General features: G+C 43.4%; 3 protein-coding genes across 4 annotated transcripts; 1 reads left to right on the top strand and 2 right to left on the bottom strand.

Moving 5' to 3' along the window:
- Nucleotides 1–21: 21 nt before the first annotated feature.
- On the top strand, nucleotides 22–5,678 carry MITD1 (microtubule interacting and trafficking domain containing 1). Its single transcript, XM_032765383.2, has 7 exons — nucleotides 22–281; nucleotides 2,432–2,533; nucleotides 2,679–2,815; nucleotides 2,897–2,983; nucleotides 3,649–3,764; nucleotides 5,340–5,400; nucleotides 5,473–5,678. The coding sequence occupies exons 2-7, from the start codon at nucleotides 2,485–2,487 to the stop codon at nucleotides 5,566–5,568; spliced, it is 546 nt and encodes a 181-aa protein (XP_032621274.1). The 5' UTR covers nucleotides 22–281; nucleotides 2,432–2,484; the 3' UTR covers nucleotides 5,569–5,678.
- Nucleotides 5,679–6,261: 583 nt separating this feature from the next.
- LIPT1 (lipoyltransferase 1) lies at nucleotides 6,262–10,311 on the bottom strand. Of its 2 annotated transcripts, none has more exons than XM_032765381.2 (2): nucleotides 10,216–10,311; nucleotides 6,262–8,746 (listed from the first exon to the last, which is right to left on the bottom strand). In XM_032765381.2, exon 2 carries the CDS (start codon nucleotides 8,465–8,467, stop codon nucleotides 7,346–7,348), a length of 1,122 nt encoding a protein of 373 aa, XP_032621272.1. In that variant the 5' UTR covers nucleotides 8,468–8,746; nucleotides 10,216–10,311; the 3' UTR covers nucleotides 6,262–7,345. The 2 variants fall into 2 exon arrangements, with proteins under 2 accessions (XP_032621272.1, XP_032621273.1); XM_032765382.2 differs by having other exon boundaries at nucleotides 6,262–8,926; nucleotides 10,216–10,302.
- Nucleotides 10,312–16,749: 6,438 nt separating this feature from the next.
- On the bottom strand, nucleotides 16,750–17,335 carry C1H2orf15 (chromosome 1 C2orf15 homolog). The gene has a single exon (XM_032765387.1). The coding sequence runs from the start codon at nucleotides 17,333–17,335 to the stop codon at nucleotides 17,051–17,053; it is 285 nt and encodes a 94-aa protein (XP_032621278.1). The 3' UTR covers nucleotides 16,750–17,050.
- Nucleotides 17,336–18,519: the final 1,184 nt, after the last annotated feature.

Below are 18,519 nucleotides of genomic sequence, written 5' to 3'. Positions count from 1 at the left end.
AAATCACGTGACCGCCTCCCCTATCCCCTCTGGCTCCCGGAAGTGGCCGCTGCTGTTGGCGCGCGCAGGCTTGGTCCAGCTGGGGGTTCGATACCCGCCGGGTGCTGCTTCCCGCTTGCCCGTCCCCAGGTCCCAGGCCGGTCCGGGCGCCGTGGCCACGCTGGAGCCCCCGGCGGTGGCGACGCTGAAGCGGGCGGTGGAGCTGGACTCGGCGTCCCGCTTCCAGGAGTCGCTGGTGTGTTACCAGGAGGGGATCGACTTGCTGCTGCGGGTGCTGAAAGGTACCGACGGGCTGGCCCCTATCTCCCCTGCAGCGCTGCAACACCCTTCCCCCTCCGCTGCCTTCCTGCTCGCCCCGCTCCGCCGGGAAGGGTCGGGAGCCGCAGCGCCAGTGCAACCCCCTGGCAGAGGTCATACTGCTCTCTCCTGAGCTTGCAAACGTTTGAGGCTGGGGGGCTGCGGGCTGTCATTTTCTCAGGGGTTGCAGAGGGTGCATGGAGGTTGGGAGCCCAGCTCTGGCTGACCTGCAGATGCTGCCTCTTTAAGGTCTGGTCTATACTAGAAAATTACGTTGTCTTAACTATGTTGGTCAGAGGTGTGAAAAATCCATAACCCTACTTGGTGTAGTTAAGCTGACCTAAATCAGCGCCACTACTGCCTCTTGGGGAGGTGGAGAACCCCTCCTGGTGGCACAGGAAGTGTCTACGCTGAAGCAGCACTGCTGTGCCACTGAAGTGTTTTAAGTGTAGACTAACCCTAATAACATTCATGTATGTGCTGAACCCTTAGAGAGGTGGTGATGGGCATGTTGCGGTTATATATGCCTGTGTTGGGCCTCACAGTTCATAAATGACTAAGGCCTCGTCTACACTAGGAAATTAGGTCAGTGTAACTAAATCACTGAGAGGATATAAAAAATCCACACCCCTGGACAATGCAATTAAACCGATGTAACTCCCTGCTGTAAATAGCACAAAGTCCATGAGACATTACCTACACTGGGAAGAACCTGTCCTGTCAGTGTAGATAGCATCTTCACTGAAGTGCTACAGCAGCACCATTGTAGCATTTTAAGTGTACATGGGTCCTAGGAAAAACAACATTCTTGGGAACTTAGTAAAATCAAAAGGCTGGTTGGCTGCTGTATTTGAGTGGCCCTTACTTTTTTTTAAAATACATCTTGCGTCTAGTAGATAGCTATTACATTCCTGTCTCTCTCCCTCTTCCTCATACACACACACTGGTTCAAGAAGCTTATCCTGGGGCTTATATAGGCTTGGCAGGTTTAAATTTTTATTGATAAATGTTGGTAAGGGTTGATTTCACCAGAAACACACAAAATATTTGTGTACTAACAAAGTATTTCCATGAATAATCAAAACTTACAGTAATAATATTTAAAAAAATCTGCTTGAGAACTTTAGAGTTTCACTTAAGAATATTAAAAGCAGCAAAGAATCCTGTGGCACCTTATAGACTAACAGACATTTTGGAGCATGAGCTTTCGTGGGTGAATACCCACTTTGTCAGATGCATGTAGGGGAAATTTCCAGGGGCAGGTATATATATGCTAGCAAGCAAGCTAGAGATAAGTTAGTTCAGTCAGGGAGGATGAGGCCCTCTTCTAGCAGTTGAGGTGTGAAAACCAAGGGAGGAGAAACTGGTTCTGTAGTTGGCAAGCCATTCGCAGTCTTTGTTTAATCCTGAGCTGATGGTGTCAAATTTGCAGATGAACTGAAGCTCAGCAGTTTCTCTTTGAAGTCTGGTCCTGAAGTTTTTTTGCTGCAGGATGGCCAAGATCTGCTATTGTGTGGCCACGGAGGTTGAAGTGTTCTCTTATAGGTTTTTGTATATTGCCATTCCTAATATCTGATTTGTGTCCATTTATCCTTTTCTGTAGAGACTGTCCAAGTGGGTATTCACCCACGAAAGCTCATGCTCCAAAATGTCTGTTAGTCTATAAGGTGCCACAGGATTCTTTGCTGCTTTTCCAGATCCAGACTAACACTTAAGAATATTTAATTTGTATGTTTTGACATGTGATGTTGATAATGTGTTTTAACCATTAAAAAGCTTTAACTTATGAATCTCAAAACCTACTGTCATTAAATAATTGTCTCATCACCCACCCATAATTTTCTGGAACTGTGAAAATTTTAAAAGTGCTTAAAATAAACATTGATGTTATCAATCAAAATTTATTTTAAAAAAATCAAATTCTGCCAAGCCTAGGTACACACAGTGAAAAATATTGAGAACTAACCTGTAAAGAGACTGGCTCTTGGACATGGATGTAAGTCCAGTAAAGGATTTCTCTCCTCTCCTATAGACTGTTGAATGAAAAAATCAGAGGACTTTTTATCCTGGGGAATAATTACCAGATGTAGTCGTCCTCCTTTTTTGAGATAATCTGAATATTTTTGATTCACAGCTACAAAAGATGAAACAAAAAAAGCTCACTACAGACAAAAAATATCTGACTACATGGAGAGAGCTGAAGCAATTAAAAAACATATTGAAAAAGAAAGAGAAGGTATGAAGTTGTACTGTACATTTTTTTAAATGTTCATGAAATGATGCACTTGTACATCTGAAGTTACAATACAGTTACCTAGGATTTATAGAATGCATATGTATGATTGCACTGTCTTGTTTAGTGAGGGATGCTTCTTTTTTAGATGGTAAATACCACCAGCAAATTAAAATTGAAGAAAATGCAACTGGTTTCAGCTATGAGAAGGTTTTCCAAGACTACCTTAATGAGACTGTTACAGAAGTTTGGGTAGAGGACCCATACATTAGACATGTTCACCAGGCAAGTGGAACTTGAAGTAGCTTACATATAAAACTATAACAATTTTTTTCAGTTATTAAATAATCAAACTAACTCTTACAGTTCTACAACTTCTTACGATTCTGTGAGATGCTTGTTAAGGGGCCCTGCAAAGTGAAAACTATCCACCTTCTCACTTCCTGTGATGAAGTAAGTATCTAGACTTCATGTATAACATCTGTTCATATTTACCAATATTTGTCAGACTGAAGCCCCTCCCTCCTTCAACAGGAGATGCAAGCAGATCAAGAGGATTTAACATAAACACTGAATAGTGTAATTCCAAATATTTTGCTAAGTAATAAATTCTACTTATGTGGAATCCTAAGTGGAAGTGACCCTGGAAGAAAGATGTTTATATTGTCCTAGTTGACTGTCAAACTCCATTTAAATCAGTTCTGCTGGGAGACTCTTTATAATAAGGAAGGCTTGGATACATTTTGATATTTTGGGGTTATGACAAGTATAAACCCTCTTTGTTGTCATTGTACTCATTCTAACCCAAATCTTAATCTGGACAGACAATTCAGTGTACTGGGGAGGCAGCATATCTAGTGGTTAGAGCATGGGACCAGAAGGGAGAACTGAGTCCTTGTCCATAATCTGTCATTGGCTTGCTATGTGATTTTGGCCACGGCTGTCAATGTGCCTCAGTCATCCCATCTGCAAAAATGAGTGTAACTTATCTGCCTTCATAAAGCATTTTGAGATTTGGATAAAAAGTATAAGAACAAAGTGGTGTTAGTGAATTGAAGAAGATAAATGGACACAACTGGAACATGCATGATGAAAAAACAACTTTTACTCTTTAACAGGCCAGTGGAAAGAGTCAGCAGACAAATAGTCTAGAAGAAATAAAGCAATCACTAAAGAACTATGGCGTAACACTGAATGTCTCATTTTCATCTTCAATTCATGATCGAGAAATAAGGTTGGTGATGCAGAAAACCAATTAATTTCAAGAAGCAAAGAGTCCTGTGGCACCTTATAGACTAACAGACGTATTGGAGCATGAGCTTTTGTGGGTGAATACCCACTTCGTCGGATGCAACGTATTCGAGCATGAGCTTTCGTGGGTGAATACCCACTTCATCGAACGCATGAAGTGGGTATTCACCCACGAAAGCTCATGCTCCAATACGTCTGTTAGTCTATAAGGTGCCACAGGCCTCTTTGCTGCTTTTACAGATCCAGACTAACACAGCTACCCCTCTGATAATTAATTTCAAATTATTTAATCCTGACAAATTATCTATAACCATGGTTACAAATGTCATTCAAAGCAGAAGGCAGTTACTTTATCCAGTAAAGTAAGTTCTTCATAGCTTTATACTGTGTTCAACATTGGGACTGCTGGGATCTAGTTTTTAAAACAAGACATTGCTGTACAGTAACTCCTCGCTTAACGTTGTAGTTACATTCCTGAAAAATGCAATTTTAAGCAAAACATTGTTAAGCAAATTCAATTTTGCCATAAGAATTAATGTAAATGGGGGGGTTAGGCTCCAGGGAAATTTTTTCCACCCAACAAAAAACTATATATTATATACACAGTATACATTTTAAACAATTTAATACTGTTCACACCTATGATGATTGTGAAGCTTGATTGAGGTAGTGAAGTTAGAGGGTGGAAGAGGAAGGGATATTTCCCAGGGAATGCCTTGCTGATAAATGATGAACCTAGCACGACTGAGCCCTCAAGGATTAATACATTGTTGTTAATGTAGCCTCTCATCAAGGCAGCATGAACAGGAGGGAGAGGAGACAGCATAGCAGACAGAGACAGACACATTCTATATGTGGGAGAGAGAGAGATGCACGCTGCCCCTTTAAGTAAGCTGACCAACTCTTAAGTGCATTGTCTTTTTAAGTGGATCAGGAAGTTGAGACAGCAGCTGCTGCCCCAAGCGCTCTCTGTCCGTGTCCCCTCCCTGCTCTATATGGAGAAGAGGTGAGCAGGGGGGACACCCTGACATTAGCCCCTCTCTTTCTCTTTCCTCCCCCACACACACACACACACACAGCAAACAGGAGTCTCTGGGAGCAGCCCCTGGCAGTGAGGGGAGGGACAGCTCAACTGCCGATTCATAGCCTGCTGGGTGGTTGCAGCACAGCAAACTTAGAGGAGCGGGGAGCTGATAGGGGGGCTGCTGGTCTATCCTGGTTACAAGCCCCCACCAGCTAGCTGCAATGGGCTGCTCTTCCTGCAAGCAGTGGACAAAGCAGGCGGCTGCCAAACAACATTAGAAGGGAGCATTACACAACTTTAATCGAGCATGTTCCCTAATTGATCAGCAATGAAACTACATTAACTGGGATGACTAAGTGAGGAGTTACTGTATTATACAGTTGACATCTACTCTAGCTAGGAATTGTGATTGAAATGGTAGGAGCAATTTGCATAACTTGTAGATATGATTAATGTCTTTTTTCCTAATTATGTTAAAGTACCTACAGTTTGTAAACTTGTGAAGATGCAATAACATTGTGAATTTATAAATAGATTCAACAATGGATGGATGATTAAGATTGGAAGAGGGCTTGATTATTTTAAGAAACCACAGGTATGTGTCTCTTCTTTTGAATGAATTTGAACTACCAAGTGGCTTATTCTAAAATTGTGTTCCTTTTTGTAGGGTCGTTTTTGCCTTGGATACTGTGATTTTGATTTGAGACCATGTCATGAAACAACAGTGGATGTCTTTCATACTAAACATACAAAGAAAACATGACCAAATATTTCTGTTTTTACTTAACTGCTCTTACAAGTTTTAAATGCCTGCTCTTAATTTCTCTCAATTACATGTAGTGTACATATTTTATGGAATAAACTATTTTTTTTATTTTTGATTACTTGCAGTTTGAATTGATACCCCATTTAGTTTAGAAATTCTAACACTTTAAAGCAAGGTACAGCAGAAACTCAAGAGTTATGAACACCAGAGTTCCACACACTTCATTTGGAACCAGAAGTATGCAATCAGGCAGCAGCAGAGACGATAAAACAAAAAAGCAAGTACAGTACAGTACTGTTAAATGTAAACTACTAAAAAAAAAAAAGGAAAGTTAAATAAAAATCGCCAAGGTAAGGAAACTGTTTCTGTTCTTGTTTCATTTAAATTAAGATGGTTAAAATTAGCTTTTTTTCCTGCATAGTAAAGTTTCAAAGCTGTATTAAGCCAGTGTTCAATTTTAAACTTTTGAAAGAACCATAACATGTCCAGAATTACGGACATTTCAGAGTTACAAATAACCTCTATTTCCAAGGTGGTCAAACTCTGAGGTTCTACTCTATCAAAGATGATGAATTAGCAGTGCTGAAAGTTCACAGGTTCTTAGGAGACTAGTTAAGTTTCTGTAAATTGTACACACTCAACAAACTTAAATGTTTTTGATCCAACACAGAAAATCCAAATATACACAAGTTAGATAGGCAACTGTCTTTAGGATTATACTTTAAAGAAAAAAACAATAGGATTGAAGGAAAACACCATGCTAAAACTGTAGCTTAGTTAACTAGATAATTAAGGCCAATTGTTTCCTTCTAAAATAAGGTGGAGAGCTGTAAAATCAGTGAACACTTGTGCAGAGTCCTCTGTGAAATACCAGTTGGCAATCACACTACAATTTAATAGCCTTCAAAAGCTTTCTGTTTCATTGATTAACTTATTTGATTACTAATGGCAGTACATGTATTGAGGGGCCCACATACCAATAAATGGAACAGAATGTGCCATACTTAATTAGACTATCTAAACATGTGGTTCTGTTTTGTGGCGATTATCCTTCCAGTTAAGTCATAGAACCATCCCAGAGAGCAAGACACAGGAATCAAAATGCAGTTCTCCTGCATGGTATCTGAGCTGGTCACAAATCCATGGCCCATTATTTACTGATACTGATTTTTTTTTGTGATGTTAACGTGCAAACTTTACTATTTTTAACTGAGACCGTAAGATGAAAGTCTAGAATAAAATTCAGTTTAGAGCCTAACATGTAGACAAAGCAGATACTCTATATATACATTTAACTTTAAGCTCTCAGAAGTTACCAAAATGTATCAAAATACCGCATAGTAGACTAGTGGCTTTACAGTCTTTTTAAAATGAATTCATTCTGTCCAAATCCAGTATAACTTTCCAGTAAGTCACTGCCTCTGAGATGTGAACTCCTAACATATAGATCTGGTCTGAAGTATCTTCATGTATTTGGGTGACTCAGTACATGTTCAATCTTCAGTAACTGAGAAATTGTCACATGTTGACAGTGCTGACAACATGAAATTTAGTTTTATGATCAGTCTAATTAGTAGATTGTGTAATCTAATCAATCATGAACTAAAGCAAGAACTTTAGTGGATAAATCAAGAGAAAGTTACTTCAGTAGTAGCTTACTCCTGTAAAATCAACTTGCACAACATACTGAAAATAACCAGATGTTATTTTACAATTTTTGTTAATCATGCACTAGTTAATATCAAAGATGTGACTTACACTTTCAGTATGAAAATCACATTAGTGTCATCACATTCTCACATAAGAGACTCCACTTGCTGTGCAACTCATAGTTTTGTGGACATATTCTAAGCAGAGTGCTTGCTAATGCTGTGGTTTCACTGGGGCAAAACTTACTGCCAATTAAGTTTTTCTCTAGTTCATTGCACATTGCTGGTGGCAGCCACTGCTCTGGCAAAACTATGTTGCAAACTTCAATTCTCCCATGCTTTACATGAATATCCACTTCAGCTTCAAGGAGAGACTGTTCATACATCATATTAAAGCAAGTGCTAATACTAAATTTTGGTGTCTTGCCATATATCCATTCCCAGGTTTGTAGTTCTTTGTTTTTATTATGAATTCCAGGAAACACTGTCTCATCAGCTGGGTTTATTAGGGTAATATGATGGTCAATTTGATGACATCTTGCATATTCTGCAGCAACAGCATCCATGACCATCTCACATGTTAGAGTAGGATCCTCTTCAAAGAGATTTTTCACTAAAGCAGGCATGCTAGGAGTGGCATTGCTTTTTATCCCCTTGTAAGGACTCTTCAGTACAGAAGATAAGTTTATTTTATCTGCACTGCACAGTAAAGTGCAGTGATGATAAGCAACAGTCCTTCCTAGCTTTGCAGCAGTACCTGAGATTTTAAAATTCCCATCTAGCAAGAGATCATACCTGTCAGTGGCACACACATGTAACTGGGGTCGCAGGCCTTTTAGAGCCCTAACAACTAATTTTAGGTTTTCCATTCTCTCATATTTTTTCTTGGATGTGAAGAAAGTAAAATTGATATTGCCCAGATCATGGTAAACCGTTCCACCTCCACTTCTCCTTCGAGCCAGTTTTATGTTGTTCTTCCTCATTATCTTGAGGTTACACTCCTGCCAGGGATTCTGGTGTCTCCCAATCACCACAGTAGGAGAATTTCTCCAAAGGAAAAGAACCTGTCTGTTCTCTAAATTCATGTTGTCATGAATCCAATCTTCCACAGCCAAATTCTGGAAAACATCACTAGAAATGGACTGTAGAATGAGCCCTCTGTTTGCTGTGTACTTGAAGCCAGCTGCTGAAATCTTGAGGACATAAAATAACCGAAAACAGTTCTTCAAGGATGATGGGATTACCATGGTTTTAATAAAATTATCAGATAACGTGTGACAGAGGCAGGTCTGTCAAAGTTATGTCTGAGATGTTCATCATCTGCACTCCTCTAGTACAAACACATTACTAAAGGCAATCATGCTGTACTCACTTTCTTCCCAGGATACCAAAATAGTGATGCTACCACAATGGATGTGTTTACAAGGTAGATTTCCTTCTTTCAAATATGATGATGGTATTTCACCACTGGTGCATGGTCAATATCTATTGAAGGCTGTTTCCACTTGCTGCATATTACTAGAAGCCTGCAAGAGGGAGGGCAGGAAGCATAGTATCTGATTGTATTTGTTTTTTCCCCTACAATATAATTTTACAGTACTGTCATGAACATTGTTCCTGGAGGAATTCTGTGCCACTGTGCACGTGCAGAACTCATGGTCCCCTTCACTCCAGATTTCTTTGCTTCTCTGCACAAAAATGATTTGCTGCGGGGGAAGCAATGGAAAGCCACAAGAACAGTCATGCACCCCTTTTGAGGCCCAATCAACTGCACCCAGCCCCACTCTGAACCCCCTTGCCCTCCCCATTGAGCCTCAACCACCTTCCCCTGGACCCCAGTGCCCCTGCACCCAGAACCTCCCAACCAGCCCCTTCATCCAGATCCCCCTCACAGCTATATCCAAGCTGCCAGCAGCCAGGTTGCCCCACCCCAAACCCTCTCATCAGCACTCGGATCCCCCCACACTAGAAGCCTGCTGGGCTGAACCTGCCTGGCATAGACTATTAGGTTCTCTTCATTTTTCTTATTTTCAAAAGATGTGAGCAACTCTGGTCCCATAAGGTCACATGTGTGCATGCCAGGAACTCTTAAACCATAAAAACTACTGAACAAAAATCTGTCAGCTGGAAGGAAACAAAGTCCTTTCCTAGAGAGCTTTTGCTTAATATTTATTAGAAATGTATTTGCCATACCAAAAGCTTTAAGACTGAATTCAGAAGAATGACCCAAGGAGGTGGCAGGGAAAGTTATACAGGAGATAAAGCTACACAGCCCATAAAAATCAAGACATACTGTAGGCATCAAGTGAATCTCCATTACAATCAAGTCAATAAACAGAAATATTGAAACTTGAAACATTTTTCTTCCAACTGTGCCAAGATAATGTATCTATGGAGGGGCAGGGTCAGCCCTTGCACTTTGCCAGTGTCAGATGCAGCCTCACCTCCGTGTCTGACGGGGAGCTACAGAGGGATCTCCCACCTCTGTGCCGCCAGTGGCCGTGCTCCCCATTGCCATGCTGGAGGCTCCACGTTTATTTATTTACAAATACAAGTAGCAGAATTGTGCAAAATTTTAAAATCTGTGCGAAATTTTTATTTCTTCGCCATGGAATTCCCTCAGGAGCAGTAAAAGTCTTTAACAATCTACCATAAATATGCAGGTTAACTTGTTAAGAAGTCGGTAGAGTGGCCCAGCTAACAAGTGCGGGATTTAAACTGCCTTTGACGCTAAAACGCGGCACCTTGTCCCTATGCCCCCACCCTGCTTCAGGGATCGCACCAGAAAGGCGCGGGCACAGGTCCGGGACGTGCCCGATCCTGCCGGTACCATTAGCCGCCTAAGGCTATTTGAGCTTTGCGTGGTGAGCGGCCGCGGGCTCCGCGCTGCGCGACGTTCCAGCGGCCCCGGGGGGCGGAGAACCGGGCCCGGCTCTGCCAGCAGAGCGAGAAACCCGAGCGCCGGTGCCTGTGGTGGGGACAAGTCGCTACTCACGGTGGGGAGAAGGAGAAACAAACTCCAACCGCCTCCGCTTCACACGCGGCCCGTTATATCGACCTTCTGTCCTGGGTGCGCGTCCCAAACCCTTCCGGCCTCGCGCCGCAGCTGGGGCCTGACGTTCCCCCGGCGAATCCTCTGGTGACACGGGGGAAGGGAAAAGAGGAGACACCACGTCCCTCCCACGCACGGGGGTGGGGCCTTGCCAGGCGAGCTGTGTAAGTCACGTGAGCTGGCGGGACTTTTGGCGGGATGGGAGGGGGTTTCGCTGCGTTGCGCTGGGTTCTGCGGGCGCCGTGTGAGGGGAGCTCTGCAGCGCTGAGCCGAGGCAGACCAGGCTGCGCAGGGCAGGGGCAGGAGGGGATTTTGCCCTGTGTGTGTCCTGTGAGCGAGGCAGGGTTGGGCTGATGGCGTCTGCTCTGTGGGACCAACTTCTGCTGCGGTCAGAGACAAGCTTTTGTAGTTTGTCTAAAAAAAATAAAAGCCAGAAATACCCTATCCGCCATGGGTGAATACTTCTCACAAAGCGATCGCAGCATATCTGACGTCAAGAGCACACCCAAGGCAGTGACTAGCCTCTCCTTCTCCTTCCCCTTGTTTAGGACAGAGGGACATGTAGCCCTGAGAGGGGCTCTGGCCATTGCTCTCCATCTGTACCCTCTAGCTGGACCTAAGCACCAGTGCCAGGGATTGGAGTAATTAGACTCAGAAAGGAACCCAGGAGTGAGTTCAACTGCCACAGGGGACAGTGAGCTTGCTCAGGAGTGGGGGCTCCAAGGACAAGAGATGTAAAGAGATGAGAGCTGAGCCCAGGCTGAGAGCCAGCTGACTACATGTGGTGAGGGATGCAGGCATGATGCTCTGTACCTGATACAATGTCTTGAGAGAGAAACAGGTTTTGTGCTAGTCCTTGGAGAAGGGGCATCGCTTGAGATGGATCCTGAATGCTAGATGGTGGAATGGCAACAGAAGCAGGCCATCCAGCAACAACAATGCCAGCAGCAAATGTTGTAGATGTGAATGGCCCAGTCAGCACACCAGCAGTTGCTGAAAGTGATTGTGACCTACCAGCAATAACTGCAGAGAGACTTTTTGCCACAGTTAAAAACCCCAGCCCCTGCGCAGGGAGGCCTGGTAGGGCCCAATACACCAGGAGAAGCTCTCTCACCTATGCCAGAAGTTAACTAAGGTGGGCCCTGACAGTGCTCTGGAGGCATTCTTCACCACCTTTGAGAGGGCAGCATTGCCATCTCAATAACCTCTGGAGATTCAGGCATTAGTTTTAGCTCCCTCCCTAATGAGACGGGCACAGTTGGCCCACTGTAACCTTGGCTCAGAGCAGGCTAGAGGCTGCAATTGGGTGAAATTTCTATTTTAAAGTATCTGGATATTACCAAAGAGACACACTGGCAGAACTTTAGGGCAAGGTTTAAAAGAGCATTGCTGGCATTGGCTTCCCCTCAAGGAGTTTTCCAGGACTCAAGTTGTGGAGTTGATCCTCGTAGAGCAGCTCATGCCCATACTTTCAGAGAGGGGCTGGGAGTGGGTTCTCTAGCATTGCCCTGAGTCGTTGTCAGACATGAAGCAGCTGATGGATAATTTTCTTGTAGTCAAAAGGGTCCATGGCCGAGCTCAGATGAAGTATCACCCAGATAACTGACCAGTGACACAAACATCTAGGCTGGAATCCTTAAGCTCAGACAAAGGTCTCCCTCGTAGTCTAAATATATCCCTGGTCAGAAAGGAGCCTGCAGACACAAACGTGGTAACCTGCTACTCCTGTGAGCAGGGGCACATGCCCCCCCAATAATTGGCAGAGGCACAGAGCTCCTCTGGTCTGATGCAGGACCTGACAGCTCCTCTGACCCTGGGGCAAGGGCAGGGGTACAGAACCCGTCTCTCCAAAAGCGGTCGCATTTTTGTTCCTCCGCACACCCCTGCCTGCGGGCAGCACAGGCACATGAGGAAATAGTGCCCATTGATGGAGTGCAACTACGCAGGGGTTGTACGGCAAAAGAGAGGGTCCCTAGGCGGACCCTCCCCAAGTTGACCAACCTTCTGTTGGTCCAAGGGAAGGAGGTACTGGGGCTCAGTGAGCACAGTGTAACCAAACTGTGATACAAGCTCCCTTGGTGGGTGAGACAACTGACACAGAGGAGACAATTTGCCTACAGTGCGTACATGGAGACAAAGCCCTGTCTCAGTGGGGGCCCACACTTACTTAACAACAGAAATGCTAGCAGAGAAATTAGAATACCCAGTGATAATAGGCTGAGATTGGTCAGCCTTTTCACAAATTATTAATGATCTTATCCATGCCACAACTGAGCCCCAGGTCAGGCCCTGACCTGTGCACCCCATCAACCTAGTGGACCTGGGGTACTCTGAAGACCCTCAGGAAGGGACATTCTTGGGACCAGAGACAGCCAGAGAGACACAGGGATGGCCAGCACTGTCTGTGGACCTTGAGACCTTACTACAAAGGGGGAAGCTTCGTCCAAGAGCAGCATGATAACACAATGCTGAACCATGTCTACAAACAGATGATGTCTGTAGATGGGAAGGCAGCAGACTCCTAGTGCCTGGGACAGTACTCCTACTTTGTGCTGGAGAAAGAGAGGCTCTGTCACATGGAATGATGCCTGCAATCAGTGGCACTAAGAGCTCAACTACTGGTACTGTAAGTGGCTGTAATCCCGCTGGCACACAATATTCCCTGCATGGACATCTAGGTTGTGAGAAGACCCTGGACCAGGTTCCGAGTCACCTTTTCTGGCCAGGGGTGTACCATGAGGCAAGGGAGTATTCCTTTTCCTGCCCTGAGTGTCAGTATGTGGTAGCTAAGATTGTCCCAAAGGCTCCTTTGGTCTCAATGTCCTTAGTGGAAACCCCATTTGTGAGAATAGGAATGGTTCTGGTGAGGCCTTCAGAGAAGAGCTCCTCAGGAAGTCAGCATATACTTGGACTGTGCCACTCACTACCCTGAAGCCATACTCTCACATTCAGCTAAGGTGACAGTGATTGTTCCGGAGCTTATGAGATTCTTTGCCTGGCTCAGCTTCTCTTGGGAAATATTGATTGACCAGGTGCTGGAATTAATAATTGAAATTATTAATATGGGAAATCACCAAACACCAATTTAACCATAAATTCCTTTATTAAATCTGAAGGCCAATTGGTACTTACACAATTGCTCTAAACGTGCTGAAAAATCCTAAATAATAAACAATTTACTACATCCAAACAGTGACACATTTATAAGCATTTGGTCAAGATGCTTACAAAGGGGCTAAATGCAGGAGTGCTTAGACCCATATTAGTCAGCTTCAGCATGATCAGGCAGGTATTAGCAATGAACCCTTTAAGAGTTTACTTTTTATACCCTTTAACAAACAAGTGATGTCATTGCTGGTTACTGACTGCTAAAAACCAGTTAGAAACAGTTCACTCTTATTTCTAGTCTTAATCCAGATAAAATTTACAACCTTTCTTCACAAGGCCTTTCCTACCCTCCATCTTGCTATCCAGCAGTTTTCCCATTACACCTGGGTTCACACAGGTTGTAACACTGGTGTGTGGGTTGGAGAAAGGCCATTTTGGTTCATTTTAAGACAGACACTCTGTTTGATTTAAAACCATCTGCAGTCACACCTAGTGATCAGGGACCTTGTTTTCAGAAACTTCCCCTTACCTCCTTAGTTATTTTTTGCATTAGACATCCTTCCTACTTTATTCCTTCTGTCCTTATTACTTATTATTTTCAAGGTCTTCCTTCTACTTGCTAATCAGGGCCTTTCTTTATAACACATAACTTTAATGTTGTACTTATCCTAAACCAAGGCTTTTACTTCACCTTGCAGGTGATGCATGAGCAATACTTCCGCCTTAAAATCAAGGCCCTGAGGACATCAGTGTACAATTCACAAACGGCCCGGTGGAAAGATTTAACAAGACGTTAAGAAATGTTGAAGCGGTTTGTTGGTGCTGAGGCTAGGCACTGGGACTAGTTCTTCCCACCACTGCTATTTGCCATGCAAAAGGTCAAGCCTCCATGAGTTTCTCACTCTTTATACTGTTCTACAGGTGCAAGCCTCGGGGAATCTTGGATGTGTTGTGAGGAACAAGATGCAAACACCCTCAGAGCAAACCTAATACATCATCCAACTTAAGAGGTTGAGCACTTTCACAAAGGAGAACCTTGTCTGACCTCCCACTTGTGGAGAACACATCGTACAACATCATGTGGAGACTGCACCGGAACAACTGATTAGAAAGAATCTGTGATCCTTACTCAGGAGGATGTGAGACACTGTCCAGGTTGAGGTGCAGGTAGTGCTGAGAATGGGGGTCATCAAGGAATCCAAGAGCGATTGGTCCAATTTTGTATTGACTTTCGTAAGGTCAGTTCCATCACAAAGTTTGACACTCACCCAGTGCTGCACATGGATGAGTTATTAGAGTGGTTGGCCTAGCATGATACCTCAGCATGGTGGACTTTACAAAAAATGATTGGCAGATCTCCCTGTCTCCATCCTCTCACGAGAAGGCTGCGTTCTCAACCCCTTTTGGCCATTTCCCCTTTAAAATCATACCATTTTGGCTTGCAAGGAGTTGGAGTGTCTTTCCAGATTCTGATGAATCAAATCCTTCGAACCCACCAGCAGTACGCTGTGACTTACCTTGAGGACATTGTAATCTATAGCCATACGTGAGAAAATCACTTCAGTCACCTAAGAGCAGTATTAACTTTCCTACAAGAGGCCAGTTTCACAGCTAAACCTGCCAAGTGTAAGAAGTGACTTATTTAATGTATCAGGAAGAAGGAGGCCTTGTGAAACCAATGATAGATAAAGTCCATGTGTTAAACTCCTGCCCTGCACACCGGACGAAAAGTTACATATGCGACCTCCTGGGCTTGGCAGGATATTATCATTGGTTCATTCCCATCTTTGCATCGATCGCAGCACCCCAGATTGATTTGCTACAGGGCAAAGACACCAAAAAGGTCTGTTGAGACAATGTGATGAATATGGACACATCTGACGCTGGCCTGGGATCAGTGCTCTCCCAGGGCTTTTTCTGCTCTTCACCTTCAGTTGTTTCCCAGGGAGAAAACATTTTCTGTTAGGAAGCTCTGGCAATAAAGTGGACTGTGGACACCCTTATGTATTACCTGCTGGGTAGTCCTTTATCCCTAGTCACAGACTGTGCCCTTACACTGGTTACACTCTTTGAAGGACTCTAACCCCTGGATTATGTGCTAATATCTGGCATTTCAGCCTTATAGCTAGCTTCCACATGCAGTACCGAGACAGTAAGGAGCATGCAAATGCGAATTTTTTTTCCCCTCTGAGAGATTGGAACTGGGTTGAAGCTTGAACAAGAAACTTTTCTGGTCTTGAGAGAGACTGGAGGTGGAGGAGCAGAGGGAGGATAGAATGCGATGGGACATGCCCCCATCCCACTGACAGTTAGCCTAATGAGCATCCCTGCACTCAGGCAGTGCAAATTGGGCATACCTGCAGAGCATGCCCTGTTTGGAGAAGGGGAGCTTAAAAAGTTGAAGGTGGCCTAAGAGGAGAGACTGCTAGTGAACTCAGTAGCCATGGGAGTCCAGCCTAAGCCAGAGATTAGACTTCTCTCTCCTACTTCTTCAAGGCAGACAGACATGCAGAACTCCTCCCCTGGCCTGAACCCAGCCCCGACCCAGACCTGCCAGGGGAGAGGCACCTATCCTGCAGCCCCAGCCCTGGTGCTGCCACAGCGGGGAGAAGTCCAGTGCAGCTGTAGGAAGAGAGAGCAGGGGGATGTCATCTCTCCCCACCCTAGCCCTGGAGCACCCTCCTACACTGCAAACCCCTCATCCTCAGCCCCACTCCAGAGTCCACACCCCCAGCCGGAGCCCTCACACCCCTGCACCCAAACCCTCTGCTCTGCCCCAGCCCTGAGCCCCCTCCAAGACTCCAAACCCTTCCCCCCCCCTCGCACCATATGAATTTTGTTATGTGAACCAATATGAAGGTGATGTGTCACACATCACCTCCATATTGATGCACATAACAAAATTCATTCCGCACATGGGTGGGAAAAATCAGAGGCAACACTGCCTGCAGGGCATCCGAGTTCAAAACAGTGAGCAGGGTGGGTGGGCATGGTGGGATACTGGGGGAGGCCAGTTATGTCGACATAATGAGCACTGATGCTTTGTCGCTTTAACTTTGCCACAAAAAGCTTTATGCCTCTCATCAAGATGATTTTATTTTGTCTGCAAAACAGCAAAGTTTTGCCGCCAAAAGTAGCTTTATAGCATGTAAACTTACAGTGTTTGTCAGAAAAAGCCGCCTTTTGCTAACAAAACTATGTAGTATAGACAAGGCTCTAGTCTTCACAGGGAGGTACACTTGTCCAGGAGCCTTCAGAGTAGGTTTGGCTTCCTCCCTAGCCTCCCACTTCTGAACTGAGTTACTCCCTTTTAAATTTCCTCTTCGATTGGGGCATGTTTCACAGGCTGGAGGGGAAGAGCTATTTGGATTCGTTTAACACCTTCAGGCCCAATGTGGGGTTTGTGCATCCCATCATATTCCCAAAAATAAGAATATGCTGTAAGATGTTTGATTTCTGGTGGATAGGAAAAGGGAACTTTCAACAATGGTAAAAGTTACTCCAAAGATTGCCAAATAATAGATCTTGAAATTGAAAGTATATTTGATTATGGTTATTTGACTCAGCTATTAAACATTATTTTGTTGTTATTTGGTAGACTAAATAGAATATTTTTATGGTATATTCATTTGTTCAGGTTGGATCAAGTCCTGAATTATCTCATCAAACCTCATTCCACATCTGTCATTTCTAAACCATCAGTTTCTTTAACATAAGTCACAGAGTGCAATGCATTATCAGAATAAGACTCCGTGTGAGTTTCTGCATTATTTCTAATGTCATTTTCTGTTTTTTCAAACTTAATATTTTCTGTATTTTGGAATAAGTGAGTCCTGACTTCTACAGGGATTTCTTCAGTGTTTTGTCGCAAATAATCCTCTTCAACATTCCCCATTTTTGGATCATTCTGTAAGACAAATACTGGAGTATTGGATTTACTGAAGCAGAAGCCCATGGTGCACTTACAATGCAAATCATACGAACATGCAAGTAAGTCTCTTGAAGGTCAAAGAATTGGGTCAGTTAGGATGCTTTTATTCAGCTTGATTGTTGTAACAATCCTATGCAAAATATTAGAAAAAATATTAGGAAAAGATTAGGAAAAAATAGAATAAAAGGAGTGACTCAGTTAACACAAATTAAAACCTAGTAAAGATATCTGATTCTCAACTGATATTAATGTCATGATGTCAGAAATATGGATTCACTTATTTTCTTGCAAACACAGGGATACAGATGTACAGCAAGTCGGAACTCATAATTGAGGTATGTGGAGTACCCACCTTACTTCTTGCCTATGTTAAAAATTGCCTCCTTTTAACTAACAGTGTATTTTTAGTTGATTTAGCTAAACTGTGGGACAACCCTGTGTGGACTCTTAAATTGATTTAAACCTGTCTTATATCAATTTAGCTTACATCGATAAAGGGATCAGTTTAAGGATTGGGTCTTGGTTTATATACTCCTCAGAGTAGGGTTGTATCTTCTTTCTGCTTTTGGAGGGGCCAGAACATACCTGGTTGCCAATAGATCTAATAATAATAATAATTAATAGTATTTTCCTCAGTGAGTGATCTGAGGGGTTTACTACCTTCTTAATTTGGAAAATCAGTAATATATATTATTTCAATGCTGTTTTGAATCCAAGGGCCTCATTCTTCTTTGACGCCGTATGTAAGCTGGCACCTTTTCAATCTCTCCTACCACTAAGTTTATCTGTTAATGTGTGAAGGTTCCTATTTATTTATATTTAAATAATATAATAATAAATATGCATAAATAAGGCTCTAGGTGCCCTAACACAACTAACACAAAATTCCAGCAGCTTTAAAATAATAATTCACCTGCAGAAAAAAATTTTTCCACCTCTTCAGCATTCTGGGAAACATACCCTCAGTCCTTCCCAAACAGGCTCTCCAATAGATGTTGTTTGCAATGTCTAGAAAAGTTGCCAAATTGGGGCTATTTTAGACCAATGTGGGGAGCAAACTTCCATCATATGGCATCTAAGAATGCCTTCCAAAATTATAAAGTGGACACGTAAAGAGGTATTTAGCTATCTCTTCTCTCTGGTCAATAAGGACTGGACTTTGTATGAAGCTCTCCCTCTCTCTCTCCAGCTCTTAATACAATCTTCAT

Source organism: Chelonoidis abingdonii, chromosome 1, assembly GCF_003597395.2.
Source record: "Chelonoidis abingdonii isolate Lonesome George chromosome 1, CheloAbing_2.0, whole genome shotgun sequence".
NCBI lineage: Eukaryota > Metazoa > Chordata > Testudines > Testudinidae > Chelonoidis > Chelonoidis abingdonii.
This window is presented reverse-complemented; position numbering and strand designations above follow the sequence as displayed.

What these genes read in the sequence shown, in the direction of transcription:
- MITD1 (XM_032765383.2), top strand. Translation starts at nt 2,485, where the DNA reads ATGGAGAGAGCTGAAGCAATTAAAAAACATATTGAAAAAGAAAGAGAA. An exon ending in ACATTAGACATGTTCACCAG is followed by an intron (nt 2,816 to 2,896) that starts GCAAGTGGAACT and finishes TAACTCTTACAG; the next exon opens with TTCTACAACTTCTTACGATT. An exon ending in ATTCATGATCGAGAAATAAG is followed by an intron (nt 3,765 to 5,339) that starts GTTGGTGATGCA and finishes ATTTATAAATAG; the next exon opens with ATTCAACAATGGATGGATGA.
- LIPT1 (XM_032765381.2), bottom strand. Translation starts at nt 8,467, where the DNA reads ATGGTAATCCCATCATCCTTGAAGAACTGTTTTCGGTTATTTTATGTC.
- C1H2orf15 (XM_032765387.1), bottom strand. Translation starts at nt 17,335, where the DNA reads ATGGGCTTCTGCTTCAGTAAATCCAATACTCCAGTATTTGTCTTACAG.